General features: G+C 34.3%; 2 protein-coding genes across 4 annotated transcripts; both read left to right on the top strand.

Moving 5' to 3' along the window:
* The first annotated feature begins 1,719 nt into the window (after positions 1 to 1,719).
* Positions 1,720 to 8,880, top strand: LOC133865314 (uncharacterized). Of its 3 annotated transcripts, none has more exons than XR_009899691.1 (12): positions 1,720 to 1,869; positions 2,133 to 2,211; positions 2,297 to 2,384; positions 2,751 to 2,900; positions 3,173 to 3,304; positions 5,502 to 5,640; positions 5,733 to 5,771; positions 5,851 to 5,925; positions 6,276 to 6,370; positions 6,498 to 6,562; positions 7,303 to 7,393; positions 8,307 to 8,354. XR_009899691.1 is itself a non-coding variant. In XM_062301700.1 (12 exons), exons 1-12 carry the CDS (start codon positions 1,786 to 1,788, stop codon positions 8,349 to 8,351), a joined length of 1,047 nt encoding a protein of 348 aa, XP_062157684.1. In that variant the 5' UTR covers positions 1,720 to 1,785; the 3' UTR covers positions 8,352 to 8,880. The 3 variants fall into 3 exon arrangements, 2 of the variants coding, with proteins under 2 accessions (XP_062157684.1, XP_062157685.1); XM_062301700.1 differs by having other exon boundaries at positions 6,276 to 6,335; positions 8,307 to 8,880; XM_062301701.1 differs by lacking the exon at positions 3,173 to 3,304 and having other exon boundaries at positions 6,276 to 6,335; positions 8,307 to 8,880.
* A 2,413-nt stretch (positions 8,881 to 11,293) lies between these two features.
* LOC133867162 (CASP-like protein 4D1) lies at positions 11,294 to 13,193 on the top strand. Its single transcript, XM_062303859.1, has 3 exons — positions 11,294 to 11,609; positions 12,455 to 12,584; positions 12,903 to 13,193. The coding sequence occupies exons 1-3, from the start codon at positions 11,446 to 11,448 to the stop codon at positions 13,107 to 13,109; spliced, it is 501 nt and encodes a 166-aa protein (XP_062159843.1). The 5' UTR covers positions 11,294 to 11,445; the 3' UTR covers positions 13,110 to 13,193.
* The last annotated feature ends 2,194 nt before the right edge of the window (positions 13,194 to 15,387 follow it).

Genomic DNA, 15,387 nt, shown 5'->3' with positions numbered 1-15,387 from the left:
AGGCATTTTTGTTATAGGGGGAACATTGACAATTTTTGGTAGTTCGGAAGGACATTATCTTGAGTGATAGTTTGAAGGAGGTATGTGGACTTTACCCTTTAAAATAAGTGTGTCATGTGACACGTACAGTTATTACATAACGCGTCAAACGAAAGTCACGTAACATTAATTGATTGGTTTAACATGACATATTGTTAATTAATTTGAGAGTAGATTAATGGAAGGACCTATTTGAAACCAGATAAAATCTAAGGACTTAATTGTCGAAATTGAAAATTTATTTGAATTAAATTAAAATCGCAAGAATACCTATAGACTAAATTGAATTTTTCCCTTATGATTGGTATATTAAACAACAAAACAAGATCAAGTTTGATTTCAAACAAGGCCTAATCCATAGTTCTCACCAAATTTAAAAAACCTCTCTTCTCTCTCTTGGTATCCTTCTTCTTCGTGCAAAATTGACAATATTTTATATGCACCCATAACCATCCATTTCTTTTTGTGCTGATGTGACAATATTTTATAGTTCTTACATGGCCTTTCATACACGTGGCAAAATTGTTGTTAATTTTTTTAGACGACGGATAGACGAAATGTTCGTTTTGATAAATGTGGAAAGCACTAGAATTAGATTTGTTACTTTTAAAACTCAAGAAGCTTAATAAAATGATAAATTAGATAAATGAAATTTGTATTTAATGTTATTCCTATAACTCTTTTACAACTTTTACTAACATGTGTCGGCATGTGATTAAAGCTACATTAGCCATAAGTTTTTTTTTTTTTTAAACGTCATATAATTATATGCTAACACGTATTCACAAGTTATTAAAACAAACAAGAAAGACAAAAAGATCCTAAAAGAAATGCAGAATTGAGTCGTTGCCATTTTCACTTTTTATTTTGATAAAATGAATTGAGACCGTATTTTTTAAATAAGTAATTATATATATAAAATAAAATATGCATATCTCTTCAAACTATTACTTAATTTGTAATATTTTTTGAACTAAAAATTGTATCAATGTCCTTCAAATTACTAAAAATTTGCAAATACCCTCTTTGTCTTGCAAAAAGACAAAATGTCCTTAATATTTTTTTTCATAAGATAAAAATACTCTTAAATTTTTTTTTTAAAAAAAGAAAAACAATAAGTCTAGTGACCCACAACAGCCGCGGGTCTATCACCAATTTATTTATTTTTTAAATGATATTTTTGTTATCAGGACATGAATGCAATCTTCGATTTAAGTTTTAGGGTAATTACCTTTTCCTCCCATGAATTAACAAAAAATGCGCGATGTTTCCATGAACTACCAACTCGACTAAAATAGAGCATTCAACTACCAAAGACAACTATTTTCTCCCCTTCCGTCAGTCAAAGGGGTTAAAACAAACGGTCAACGGGTCACGTGACCGTCACACGCTGTTTTATCTTTATTTTCTTTCTCTTTTCCCCCATGAACTACCACTATTTTCCAACATGCCTCATGTAAAACGGCACATGATTCGTTGACTGTTTTTTTTAACCCCTCTAACTGACAGAAGGGGGAAAATAATTGTCTTTTGTAGTTGAATTTCCTATTTTGGTCTAGTTGGTAGTTCATGAAAGCATCGCGCATTTTTTGGTAGTTTATTGGAGAAAAATGTAATTACCCCTAAATTTTAATTTGAGGGGCATTTGTAATTTTCCCATACTGTCAAGTAGAAGTAGGGAGTGTGTGAGCCATCAATCACAGATTCACAAATACAGTGGTGGCTGGCTTCACTGAGAGGAGGCGAATGACTAGTGCAGCAGCAGCTCTGGCACTCCGCTTCTCCTTCGCTTCCCCAATCACAACCTCCACCACCAAACTCTCATACCCAGTAAGCTTCTTTTGCTTTTCTCACCACTATTTCTTGATCTCGTATAGCTTTTACTTCACGTTTGGAATATTGGAAATTTGGAAGTTCTTGTTAAAATAAGCTGAATTGTTTATTTGATGAATGAAAATAAGCTGAATTGTTTTGTTAGGCTTATTGCTGAGTTGAGTAATGTACAATCTAAAAAGAATCAAAATTTCATAATGTATCAAGACTTTCATACATTTTCTCAGCAGCCACATCAACATGGGATGTCGATTTTGCAGGGTTTGGGTTCACCTGGGCACAGAAATGGTCTAAGGTTTGTGGGTTGTGCTTATACTGCTATTTCAAGAAAAGGGCAAGGTGCCTTTTTTGCTCAATCTCTTTCATGGGGTTTGTTCCCAGTTTGGACTTTGGTATTTTCTAAAATTGTGTGTGAAGTATACAGGTGCATTTGACCCAGAGCTTCGGTTAGTTCTTGAGCTTGCCACGGACTCTGAGCTATATGAGCTTGAAAGGATCCTTTTTGGCCCCAGGTAAATCCATTTTTCTTGAATTATAAATTTCTGCATTTTATTCCTCTGAGTACCCTCTTTTTGGTTACTGACGAAAACGAGGAGGAATATGAAAATATTATTATTTTTAAATTTTAAATATCATTTCTACTATTCTGAGAAATAACAGGGCATGCTTCAATTGAATCAAAGAGTTTATTCTAGTCTAATTTGGGCGCTGGTATATGTTTTCCTGAATCTTAAATAATGGAAACTAAAAGAAATCTTTTTTTCTTGCTCTCATTTTCTTAGTGAACATACAGAGGATTATGCTTTTAGCAATCTGAGATTCCCATGTGATGTTGATACATTTAGTCTTTAATGGTTTTAATATTGTTGATATTTCAGCTACTTCAGCCCTTTGCTAAAGTCAATAACAACCAGAGCTGATGTGGACCATGCCATGATTCAAGAAGATCTCGAAGAGCGAGAAGATTTTATAGCAGCACTGGAGTCAAGGTTTTTATTCCTTGCAGCTGATGCCCGGTCTACATTAAGGTAATTGAGTTTAGGTACCTAATTTACAGTGACTAGGTCAATATGCAGCTAAAAGTGATACTTTAAAAATTCAACGAGTTGGCAGACTTCTTGGAGTCAATAGCAGCTTGCATTTAATATGGTCTAAGTTGCATATTAAAACTCAACTTATGATTGGTCCTGGTTATGGAGTCTGTTTGCTTTTAATTAAAATTTAACTTATATTGTTCTTGTAATATGAGTGATATTTTGAGTATCTGCTCGATTTTATTCCATATGGTGTTCTTGGGTAGGGGTTGGAGACCATCATACAGAAATGTCTTGCTTTCAGTGAGAAAAAAGTTAGACATTCGATGCTCAAGCAAATTGTCAACTGAAGACCTTGAAGTAGAAATTTTTCTTCATCTATTGCAGGATTATTCAAGGTACTTTTCATAATTAATTCTCCATATTTGACAATATCCTAATTTTTAGAAGAATAGTTATCCTATTTGATATCTCAGTTTTGTTATCCTCAAGGAGGTATAGATTGAAAAGAACTTAACAAATGGAACTTGAGCAAGTGGGTTGTGCAATTTGCTTGTGGAGTGACTTGTGATCATATAAACCTATAGGATATTTCCTAAGATCGGTGTAAGACGGTCCTAGGGGGGGACTGGCATGGGCCATGGCCTCCCCCCACTTTTGCAAGATTCCTTAGAAATTTGTCTTACTTTATATTCGGGCTAAAGAATTTTTGTTTGGCCCCTGGTCATTAAAAAGTAGTCCTACTATATGATGCTAGTCCCAACCTCTCAGTCCCAAACGGGCTAGAAAAAAAATTTGGTCTCAAACTCTGTACGAATAACGTCGTGACTCTTCCAATTCCACATTTTCCAAAACATAGCAACAATTTTCAGGTACGGTTGTCCAATATTTTTTTATTTGTTAATTATAAAATGTTTTTTCTTGTTTATTATTAAATATAAAAATTCTAGTATTATTCTGCTGAGTTTTTATTAGAAATTATACTATACACCGGAAGAAATAGATCTAAACTTTATAGGTATGATTTTTTTTGTTAATCAGTTATGTTTAGTCTCATGCCATTTGGTCTTTATTTTATCATATTGAGCTGTTAAACACTTGGTTATTGTTATTTAATTAAATTGCATTATATTATTAATTCTGAAAACGCAATATAAACAGCTGTAGTTATATGAAAGTTATTATATTTTATTGTTCCTCATGCTTTCTAAATACCCTAATGTGGCCATGTAAATTTATTTGTAAATGATGGGAAAGCCTACTACAATTCTTGACTTTTTCAAAACAAAAAATGCACAAAGTTTAGAAGCCAATATTGGTGATGCATCATCGTCAACCTCTGATATTACAATTTCTTCTGCTTATTTTTTTGTTAACGCTACATGGATACTAATTTTATTTTTTATATGTTGATTTAATCTTCAATTTTAATATATTTATTATTCATGCTTTGGCCCCCCTATCTTAATATATTATTCATTCATGTTTTGGCCCCTATCGATTACAATTCCTGGTTCCGTCACCGTGTAAGTGGATGTTTTGTTATGTATAGATGTGAGCCATTAAACAAATATGTTCAGCAAATTATTGGAGTTGAAGTGATTAGTTTGATTTGGACACGTTGATTATATTGAAAAATTTAATGGTAGAATGGAGCTTTGGGGCAGGACAATATAACTAAGATTAGAGAAGTTGAGCTGAGATTATCTGCTAATTTGCAACAGAAACCAATAATTGCATTGGAAAGATAGAAGTTAGTACTAGCTTAAGATGCTACATGGACAACGGGAAGTCTGAAGATCTCAGTATCTTGGAGATTGATTCCTGAAGGAAAAAACCAGAACGGCTCCTACCTTGATTGTGAATGAACCAAAACCATTAATACTCATGAGCAATGGTAGATCTTCATTTTTTGTCCCCAAAATGCCAAGGTAGTCTTTTTATGGGTTCCTCAGATGAAAAATTGCTTGAGAATATAGGTTTCAGGAGATTCCTTCAAAGTTAAAAGTTTTGGGGTAGAAAGAGGGCATGATAGGCAATTAAGGGTCCTAGTGCACGGGTGCCATGTGCATGCGTGCAGAAATATGGTGTTTAACTTTTTGAATACCAGATGGTGCTTTCTAGATGGTAGCCAATGCTATCTGATGTTTAATTGTTCAAGTAGTGCAGTGCAATATTAAATGGGTCCAGGCCATTGCAAAGTGTTACCCTTTGTGTGCCGATCCTTGCAACTGTTGATTCGCTGAAACAATGCTTTGTATCAATTTTCCATTTTGAATTAATCATGTGCTGAAAGTCATCAGTTAACTTCTGTTTTACTTTTGTTTCACTTATATAATGTCAGTGATGATCTCCGTTCATTGCTATCTGTTTCAACTTTATAAATTCTTAGAGGATCATTTTAATTCTTAAAAAAGAAAGAAAGTTTCTAATGAGCTCTAGCTCCAACGGCACCTCACTCTCCATCCTGTTTTTATAGGGGGAGGAGCCTCCCCTACCTCCCCCTTATAGGACAAGATGGAGGATGAGATTGTTGTTTCAAGAGCCACCGGATACTTTAAATCAAAATTTGAAGCTTTTCATTGCTTTTTGTAGTGAAGAATTGGGTACTTTTCCACGCATAGGGGAACTCTCTAAGGCATCTAATGATCAAGGCAGTCTAGAACTTGGACTTAGTCAATGGAAGGTGGACACCCTTACTGCTGTGAAAGAGCTTCGGTCAATGATTTTGAAGGTATGGTTAGTTTTACTACACTGATTTATTTTATGAACAAGTCTATCTATTTGAAGTTGATCTCTGTTTCTCCCTGTACTTTTGACTTGAAGGGTGGTGGTGTATTTACTTTGGCAAAGATTTACGAATTGGTAAGTAAACGATTTATGTACAGTTTATCTACTTGGGTCTTTTGTTTGAATCTCTGAAGTAGCTTTCCCTTTTTGGTAGTTAGCGAGGAGATTATCTGGGAAGGTCTTCTTAGAAGCTGCCAACTATCAGATTAAAAAGGAATTCATTAAAAAGGTACAAGTTTGAAATCATAGTTATGTAGTTGTAAAGACAACCATAATAAATTCATGTCTGCTATTAATGTGAATAGAACCTATATATTGGTTTATTATGGCTTCATTTTCATCACACTTTTTTTTTTTTTTCTAAGTGACGATCAAAATTCTGAGCCATATTTTGTTTCTATTTCGCTCCAACTGGGTGTTTAACCTGTCTATCAGTCTTCTACATGCCTAAAATCTGGAGCGCTAAATTGATAGATACTACTAGATGTTCAAGAAATTTAGCCAATATAGATGTGAAAATCGAGATAATATATGCATCTGCAAGACTTCACCTGACATTAATAATTTCTTGGTTTTTAGGGTGGACATTTAGCTGCTATTAATCTCGAGTCTAGAGCAGCCTTTCTTGCAGCTAAACAGGTGATTACTTTTTGCCCCCTCTGGCTGCTAAACAGGTGATTTTATCTTTATGATGATTCAATTTTGCTGTTAGTGCTATGCTCTCATGAGGAAGAAGTATGTTACTGTATGAAGGAAGTGTGTTTTTGTATCAGAACTTCTCATCTTCGTAACTGTTGACAGGGCTTTACTGGTGCTGCATCAAGATATCTTGGTTTTAGAAGCATGATGACTTTGCTTGGCCCAATGTATTGACTCTTCTGCTCTGCATTTTTTTTTTGAATGTAATTTACATTTGTTGAGGCTGGTTTTGTTTTTCGTTTCTTTTGACCCCGAAACTTGCTTTCTTTTTGTTTGTTTGTCACTGCAATCTAGATATTTTTTTTTTTCCAGTTTCTGTCATATGTATTAGTTCCTTATGGGACAGTAGCAATGTTGTTACAAGCACCTGGCCCACTGAAGCACAAACTAAAGTTATATCTGTTCAAGTACTAAACAATTTTAACCAAAAGAAAAATTCATGCTACCTCTTTGGGTGAACAGAACAAATCAGTGCTCTGTTTTTGGGTTAAAGAGAGCAAAAGAAGAAAAAATGGATGGGGAGGGAGGGAGGGAGGGAACTTGTTCATATTTCAAAGAATTTCCAAAAAAATAGGAAAAAAAGCTTCTTAGTGCTTGGCTTTTTTCTAAAAAGCGCACAAAAAGCGTGCCTGAAGTAAACGCTCTATGTTTAAAGTATCAGAAATGCTTCACTTCTCGAGCTTTGCAATTTATGCTTTAAGCATGTCTAGACACGCTTTTGACAATACTGACCGTAGTGGTTAAATTTGAAGCACATATTTATTTTTGGCAGTCTCTTGGCTGCATTAATTAAGAATTATTTGTAACAAGTGCTTGCCTTTTCGCACTTGAAATTTTTACCTTCTGGTTTCTTTTACGAATATTGGCATCGTCTTTGAAAACTTTATTTCATTCGCATCTTATGCAGGCTTTGGGGCACATTTCTGGCAGATGTTGTCATTCAAATGCTTGGGACTGATTATGCTAGAATCTTGCGGGCAATTTATGCTTTTGCACAGGTAATATATTATTATGCTTTTCTACTAATATGCCATTTGGCTTGTCACCTGGTGAGATCCTGGTCTCTAATAGCAGACCCATCTGATTATCTGAATATGGTTATACATATGATGGTGATTGGCATTGTAATCCCTGGGCTGTCAGTTCATTTGGGTTGATCTGTTGTGGTCTCAAGCTTATCATTAAGATCTTTGCACCATAACCATAGATTAATCTGATTGTGATTGGTACTTGACATATTGGTGTATGTATGATATCAATTTGGCCATCAATCCAATTATGTGGACTTACATGTTCTTGGATTTATGTTAGTAGATCATCATCACACCTTAGGTGTGGACTTGCAATCACCTAGTTTGGTTGGTTTTAGAGTAGATTATCTTATATAAGCTTATCTTATTGTGAGAATCATCTTTATCTTGTTGGTCAGAAAATTCATCTATAGCCTGTTGTTAGATTGATTTATCTTATGTACTTCTAAAAAAAAAACGATTGATTTATCTTGTGAAAGTTGCTTTTGTAATTTAGTATTGTATCTCCTTAGTATATAATAAAGATAAATCTCAGTGGGTAGGTAGCTTTTCACTCCCACAATTTTATTACTCCCTACTTTCTATTTTTAATTTCGTAGTTGGTATTTGGGCAGAAGACTATCATGTTCTTGGCTTTGGTTACAAGCTTTTTTGGTGTCGTGGTATTGGACCCAAATTGGTATTTATACAAAAGAAGAAGGAAAGGGGTTTATACAAATGATGAATGTCAGCACTATTCTTTTTTGGTTGCTGAGAAATGATTTCTGACTTGCATGTTGGTGCCCAGCCAAACAAAAACTAAGAAGAAAAAGAAGGAAAAGAGAATCCTGTTGATATTTAGGTTTCTAACTGCCACCAAATCGTTTTTTTTTTGCTCCAGATCCGCATCACCCGCACGTATAGATTACCATCTGATGCTGACTGAAGAATTTGGTGTTTTGGAAGGTTGCCTTTTAACTGCTTCAGATGGTAGATTGAGAGCTCCTTTGACATGAAGATATATGCTGGTTTGGCCGACAAATTCACAGCATTATAGCTTCTGACAATGAATGAATATGGATTTACCGACACTTGGTAAATTGGATATCTTTCTAGTACGTATTGTGGTGCAACAAGAACTTCCAGCTCATGTTCATCCTCATGAAGATGAGAGTGATAATAGATAATAAAACTAGTTTGAAGTGTTGTAATTCAATCTAATACTTCTTTGTACTTATATAGAGTAATGCTTTCTTCATATTTATTTATCATACATATTTCATATCGACTGACATAACGTGCTTTAAGTGTTTTTTATTTTTTATTTTTTTTTAAGTGACAGACATAAAAAACTACTTAAAACACGTTACATTAGCCGATAGGAAATGATGTGACAAATGAGTGTGAAGAATAGCACTATTCTTGTACTTATCAACGGTTACAAGATATGTGCATGAAATATATTCTAAATACAATTCAACCTCCTGATCGAAGAAAGCGAGGGAAGTGTTTTTGTGTGCAAAACTTTTTGTTCTTTATTTTTGTTAAATATTCTACGTGTTGAGCTTTATTAATGAGAAGTTTGAGCTCACATGTGAAGGAATAGTTAGAATACTAATTAAATAATTAAATTCACCATTTTTTTTTTATCTGTTTAAGTTTATGGATAATCGGTGATTTAACAATTACTGCATGGTCAACTATGCCAAACTAACAAAATGTAATTCTTTAACTAATTTGTTGATAAACTTACAAGTTTACCTCCACAAAATGGCAAACATAAAAGTTCATAAAAATTCCATAAAAATGGATTTCCCATACTCACAATTTTAATGTATATTTTATAATTTCCATGAAATGGATTTCCTAAACTTGGTCAAGTTGAGTTTGTTTTCTAGTGTATTTATAATCAAAAGTACACGTGAAGTTTCAAATTTACAAACAAACTATGATCTATCTTTAGGTTAAGATTGGTACGGAGAAGATAAGCGAACCGATTGGAGACGAGAGGCTTGGTAAGCACATCTGCTAGCTGATCTTTACGAAAATGAACCAAAGGATTTGAAATTAAATATGTTGCACCAATATTATCACAATATAAAATGGGTGCCATCGAAAGAAAAACTCCCAAGTTCTTTGAGCAAGGACTGAATCCAAATCAACTCGGCAGTGGCGTTGGCTAAAGCCTTATACTCAGACTCCGTGCTTGACCGTGAGATGTTTAAGCGTGCATAGTGACACCTTGAAATGTGTAATGCCTTTTAACTAACATGAATTTTAGTTAAGGTCATTATACTCATTAGGTAATTTCTAAAAGCACTTGCCTTTCGAAAAAGTCGTGTCTAGCCGAACGCATGAAAGTTGTATTTAAATTTGTTGGTTGGGACGTGATTTTGGGTGAGAAGGTATAGTTTTTTTTTTTTTTTTAATCTATTTTAATTTCATATTACCTTTCGTAAGGATATGTGAAAGAACATGTTGGCTTCAAAAGAGAGATATTAAAAAGGGTATGATATTATTCTAATAACAAACTATGGCATAGAAATATGAAAAAGACACGACATTATCAAATGTGCACATAAAATTGACATTGAAGAATTATGAATGGACTTAAATTAATTAAATTGAAAGTGTAATTCATCGTGACATTACAAAGAACTGTTTTAGAATATGACAAATTCTAGAAATACATAGTAACTTTTTCAGGGGTCAAATTGTCTCTTGACTTTTTTTTTTTTTTCTTCTTCTTGACGGAAATGATAATAATATCATTAATTATGAATAAAATCTTGCTCAGTAAGTACAATACTTTGAATAAAGGAAGGACATTCCTTTATTCAGGCCTGGTCTAACAATTGAGAAACTGCCAAATTGGTTAGACAATGAGCTGCTGATCGAATTAGCACTCCTACAAATATGCCTAACATCAAACAGATGTAAGCTAATAAGCCCGTTCTTAATTGTCTCTTGAGTTGAGTCATGTGTTTGTGCGCTACTTGTTTAGTATATCATATATAGTGACATAGTGTCCTTTATCAAGCATTATTTTTAATGATAAGATATTGCAAATTGTATTCATACAATAATTAATGGTATTCATGCAAATTGAATGTGATATAAAAAATGAATAAGTAAAACTGTATAGTTTAAAAATGACATTAATTATACTGGTTCAAAATAATTATTCAAAGGATTCGAAAAAGAACCGAAAAGAGTCATATACAAAGCGTAACATTAGGAACAATTAAAGGGTACAAATAATAACCAAATATGGCCGTGTTTGGCATAGGAAGGAGAGGAATCAGTCGTGCTCTTGTCAGCGTCGAGTAGAGCGCCATGTCTACTCAAGTTAGCTGAACAAAGTAAGCTTCAACTTTGAATTTATTATATTTACTAATTTTCAGTTTTGCCCATCAAAAGACGTCCACTTTTGTTTAATCTTCTCTCTCTCTCTCTCTCTCTCTCTTCTTAGGCACAGGTGGGCAAAATTGAAAATTGGTAAATATAATCAATTCAAAGTTAAACTTTATTTTGTTCAGCTGACTTGAGTAGACGTGGCGCTCTGTTCGATACTGACAAGAGCACGACTAATTCTTTTCCTCCTTTTGCCAAACACGCCTATATGTCGCGTAACAAGTTTAAGTGTGGTTAATTACAGCTAATAGTGTCAAAACACCCCAAATTAGAAATTAGGCTCAAAACTTAGAAGTATTTTTTAGGAATTAATTAATAGACTATTGAAGTGATCTGGGATGGCTTGAAGGTCGCTCCAACATGCGGCCATCGGCAAACGAAGAGAGTCAGCTGCATACCAATGCCTAGCTACTGGTGCGCCGGCCGATGGTTGTTGGTCTAGGATGGCTTACAAATATATCTGCCAATGCCTTAAAAGTTACCGTTCGAGAGAGACAGAGAGATGCGGCTCTAGTTTATCTATAAAAGGCTTGTTTGGGGTATGCATGCATGGAAGTGAAGGAATTAAGAAGGTAAGGATTTTTCTTTTCCGAGCGGAAGAAGGTAATTAATTAAGGAACTGCGAGATGAAGAAGAAAGGTATAGCAACCTGGTCCCTGGTCTTCAGGATCCTCACTCTAGTATCGTTAGCTCTTTCTGTCGCAGTACTAGTTACCGACAATGTCTATATAACTGGTTCCCTCGGCCAAGATGACATCGAAGGAAGCTTCATAGATGTACTGGCATACAGGTAATATTAATATATATATTCTTTCATAATCTAAAGCATGCATGTCAAGTAAAGTTTAGTAGAGGCAGGCAAATGCATGTCTTGTTTTTCAATGGAAAAATTGTATTGTTGGTCCCTGTGGTTGGTTTAAATTATGAATAATTTTCTGTGATGTAAAAAATAATTGTACAATACCACAAGGAGCCACCCTAGATGGGGTTGGGGGTGGGGGTGGCTTGCCGTCAACGCTCTGCTCTACGGTGGACTGCGAGCCACCCCAGATGGGGTTGGGGTGGCGCGTGGCCACCTCCGGGTCATGGGGAGGCAGCAAGCCACCCCAGAGGTGGTGCCGGCCACCTTTGAGGGTGGCTCGTAGGCCACCCCCTGTCAAAAGGTGGCGGTGGCTGCCACCCTTTTTCATTTTTTTTAAAAAAATAATATATATATTATTTTTAGTGTTTGGAGCAACTGAAAATGATGGTAAACAGAAATCATTTTCAGTTTGACCGTAAAAACCTTTTTAATTTTTGGAAAAAGATTTATGGTTTTGAAAACCGTAAATCGTTTTTTGGATTTAAACTCTTCATTCTTGCACGCATGGTTGTGGGAATCCCCTACCGCCGGGCATTAGAGTTAACTGCTGGTAACCCGAATCTACCTTCAAAAGTCTTCAAATTTTGGTATCCGATTGCCGAAATCGGGCAAACTATATATATATATATATATATAGCTAGCAATGAATACATATTGGTTTGCTATATATATAGCTAGCATCCTCCTGCATGCTTTTTCTTTCTAGATCTTATTTTATTATCATCACATTTACGTACCTGAATTGGTTTGCTCAATGGTAAACACATTGGCAGGTATGTGCTTTCTATTGCATTGATAGCAGCAGCCTACACGCTATTGCAGTTACATTTTGCTATTTACTATGCTTGCAAAGGAAGGAGGGCATACAAATGCTTGCCAGATTTGGACTTCTACGGAGACAAGGTGTTGAGATTTCTTTTTCTCTTTCTTTCTTATATATTGTAATGGTTATTAGTATTTCAACTCATTTATCAAGACATAAATGGTCTAGCTAGCTTCCAGATATCCTTCAAGCTAGACACTTCTCTTTACTTTCTCCTAAAATTCCCTCCCTTAATGTTTCCCATACATTTGTCTACACTTAGGTGGTTAAAACATTAGGTTCTACTTTCTGTTTAAGTAACCCAAAATCTAGTTTATTAATAATAATATTATTTGAATTTCTATCATTATTAGCATTAATAATTAATACAAAATATAATTAAGGATTTGATTTAACAGCTCATCAGCTTGCTCCTGGCCACGGCTGTTGGTGCTGGTTTTGCCGTCTCTGCTGAGTTCATTAAATTCCTGGGTGGTACGTTTGGTGATTTGACTGATTTCTATGAAAGAGGGAATATTGCAACCAGTGTTCTGTTGGTGGGAACTGTTTGCATGGCTGTTGTTTCAGTGCTTTCATCTATCAATCGATCGGACTCGCAAGTTTAGGATTCTTTGGATTAGTTTCTTGCCCTTTTTGTACCAGTGTACTTAAGACCATTCCAATCAATAAAACAAACTGGCTGGAATCTATTTTATAGTGCTTTTTTTTTTTAAATAACTTTTCTATGTTTCTTTATATAATGAAAGATTATTATTATTATTGTTAAAAGTTAAGTCTTTTATAAAGTTCTGTTATGATTAAGATGACTATTACTATTACTATTACTATTACTATTACTTATTCATAAAAAATAAAATAAAATAAGATGACTATTACTCGTGTGGTATTGCTCAACCCAATGGATCCGAATTTTCAAAAATTTGTTGCTTTGATTGTAAACTGTTGGGAATCCCTATCACAACCTAATAGTTGGGATTGTAGGAGTGCAAATGGTAATTAAAATTTTGACAAAACTACACTTATCCTCCTTAAAGTACCACTCATTTTGCAATATTCTCTCAAATTTAAAAAAATTGAAATGTTCTCCCAAACTGTGTACCTATACTTACACTTAGACCCCTCGTTAGAATTTTTTTCTTAAATCCGACGAAAATGGGTTACAATACATATGACCGTAAAATGTCCATTATACCCTTATCATACGTGTGAAAATAAAATTATGCTCTTAGATTAGAAAAAAAAAATTGCCTTCATTTGGGTCTTTGGCCATAGAGACTGACCTACAATCATGGGTCTTTTTTTTTTTTTTTTTTTTTCTTCTTTTTCTTTTAGTATTTTTTATTTGATACATAGGTATTGTTTTCATTTTGAGTCAAGTGTATCGCACGTGACCTATTTCCGTCGGATTTAACAGAAAAATCTTAACAGAATGGGACTAAGTGTAACAATTAGGTAGTTTGGGGGAGGGAGACATTGCAACTTTTTAAAGTTTGGGTAGAAAGATAGCCATACAACATGTGACGCCCCAGTATTTGTACAACAAAACAGTAAGCGGAAACCTCCAGTTTGTACGTGACGTTACGGCATCAGAGATGAAATCTTGCAGCAGAATATATAATTTTTTCTTTTTTAAAATACTAGAAATTCTTCACATAACACATTTGAGCTGATTGAAATAATTAAATCAATAAATTTTAACTTGCTTTTAACTACATGTAAATGCATACAAGAAGCATCAAATAAAAGTATGCACCACTTGTGGCACTTAAGCATCATCATTAATAAAAACTAATTTATTTGTCATATTACATAAACTAAAGGAAATAAACATAAACATAATATAAAACTAGCTCTTGAGAGGCTAGCAAAAGACATGCAGCCGATGGTCTAGTAACCATCAAAACTGGCAAATGGGCCATCGCCCTCAATCTCGAGACCTGTATCAAGGTCTATGTAAATATGACATGATCATATTTACATACGCAAACAAGTGAGTCTTGTGTTTTCATAGTATAAAAGATTGCTGATTTATTAAGGTAGTTTTAATAACAAAAGATAATAAATGTATGCATATGCAACAGAATACCATAACATGTTGGTACACGAAGTGCTGTAACATAGATGTACATTATCCCCAGTACAATGGAGGTTGGTATAACATATCATATTCCTATATAGGTAATCAGTAACATACTGACACCCCCGTTACCCAATTCCTATGCCATCATACTAGCACCTCATTATATGGTAATTGTAGCTCATATCGGTGACCCATCATTGAGTAACCGTAATGCATATTGACACCCCGTTAGAAGGTAGTCGTACTCATATAGGAAAACTTGTCAAAGTAACCCGTAACACATACAAACACCTCCTTCAAGGTAATCGTAATTTATACTAGCACTCTCAATGGATAATTGTAAATCTTATACCGACTCCCCATTCATTGTAATCGTGAATCTCATTTACATACCATTTAGCATTACCATATATTTCCATTATCTTTCATTGTTAACAAATGTTTGGTAAATAAAAACATAATTCGGGTTTCGAAATATAATCATGCAATTGAAATAGATTTATGGCTAGATCGTGTTGGAAAATCATGTGAGTTTATGCTTCAAGAAAAGTCTATAGTTTTCATTTACAATCTCATGCACAAATATTTTGTTGATCTACTTCCATAATTAGTTTACTTTCTCAAACGCTTAGATCCACTCACCTAACACCACTCACCTGACATACTGAAAGATCTACTTCCTGTTCTGCAAATGCGAACCCTAATATAACTACACAAACACTAACTACAGACCTAGAAACATACTTAGAAATCTAAAAAACACTTCGAAAACCCTAATTTAGGCATTCTAGACAGTCTAGATC

This window comes from Alnus glutinosa, chromosome 4 (assembly GCF_958979055.1).
Source record: "Alnus glutinosa chromosome 4, dhAlnGlut1.1, whole genome shotgun sequence".
Classification (NCBI taxonomy): Eukaryota; Viridiplantae; Streptophyta; class Magnoliopsida; order Fagales; family Betulaceae; genus Alnus; species Alnus glutinosa.
The sequence above is the reverse complement of the archived record's forward strand: the minus strand, read 5'-3'. Positions and strand labels throughout refer to the sequence as shown.

What these genes read in the sequence shown, in the direction of transcription:
- LOC133865314 (XM_062301700.1), top strand. Translation starts at nt 1,786, where the DNA reads ATGACTAGTGCAGCAGCAGCTCTGGCACTCCGCTTCTCCTTCGCTTCC. An exon ending in CTATTGCAGGATTATTCAAG is followed by an intron (nt 3,305 to 5,501) that starts GTACTTTTCATA and finishes TGCTTTTTGTAG; the next exon opens with TGAAGAATTGGGTACTTTTC. An exon ending in TTCGGTCAATGATTTTGAAG is followed by an intron (nt 5,641 to 5,732) that starts GTATGGTTAGTT and finishes TTTGACTTGAAG; the next exon opens with GGTGGTGGTGTATTTACTTT.
- LOC133867162 (XM_062303859.1), top strand. Translation starts at nt 11,446, where the DNA reads ATGAAGAAGAAAGGTATAGCAACCTGGTCCCTGGTCTTCAGGATCCTC. An exon ending in ATAGATGTACTGGCATACAG is followed by an intron (nt 11,610 to 12,454) that starts GTAATATTAATA and finishes ACACATTGGCAG; the next exon opens with GTATGTGCTTTCTATTGCAT. An exon ending in TGGACTTCTACGGAGACAAG is followed by an intron (nt 12,585 to 12,902) that starts GTGTTGAGATTT and finishes TTGATTTAACAG; the next exon opens with CTCATCAGCTTGCTCCTGGC.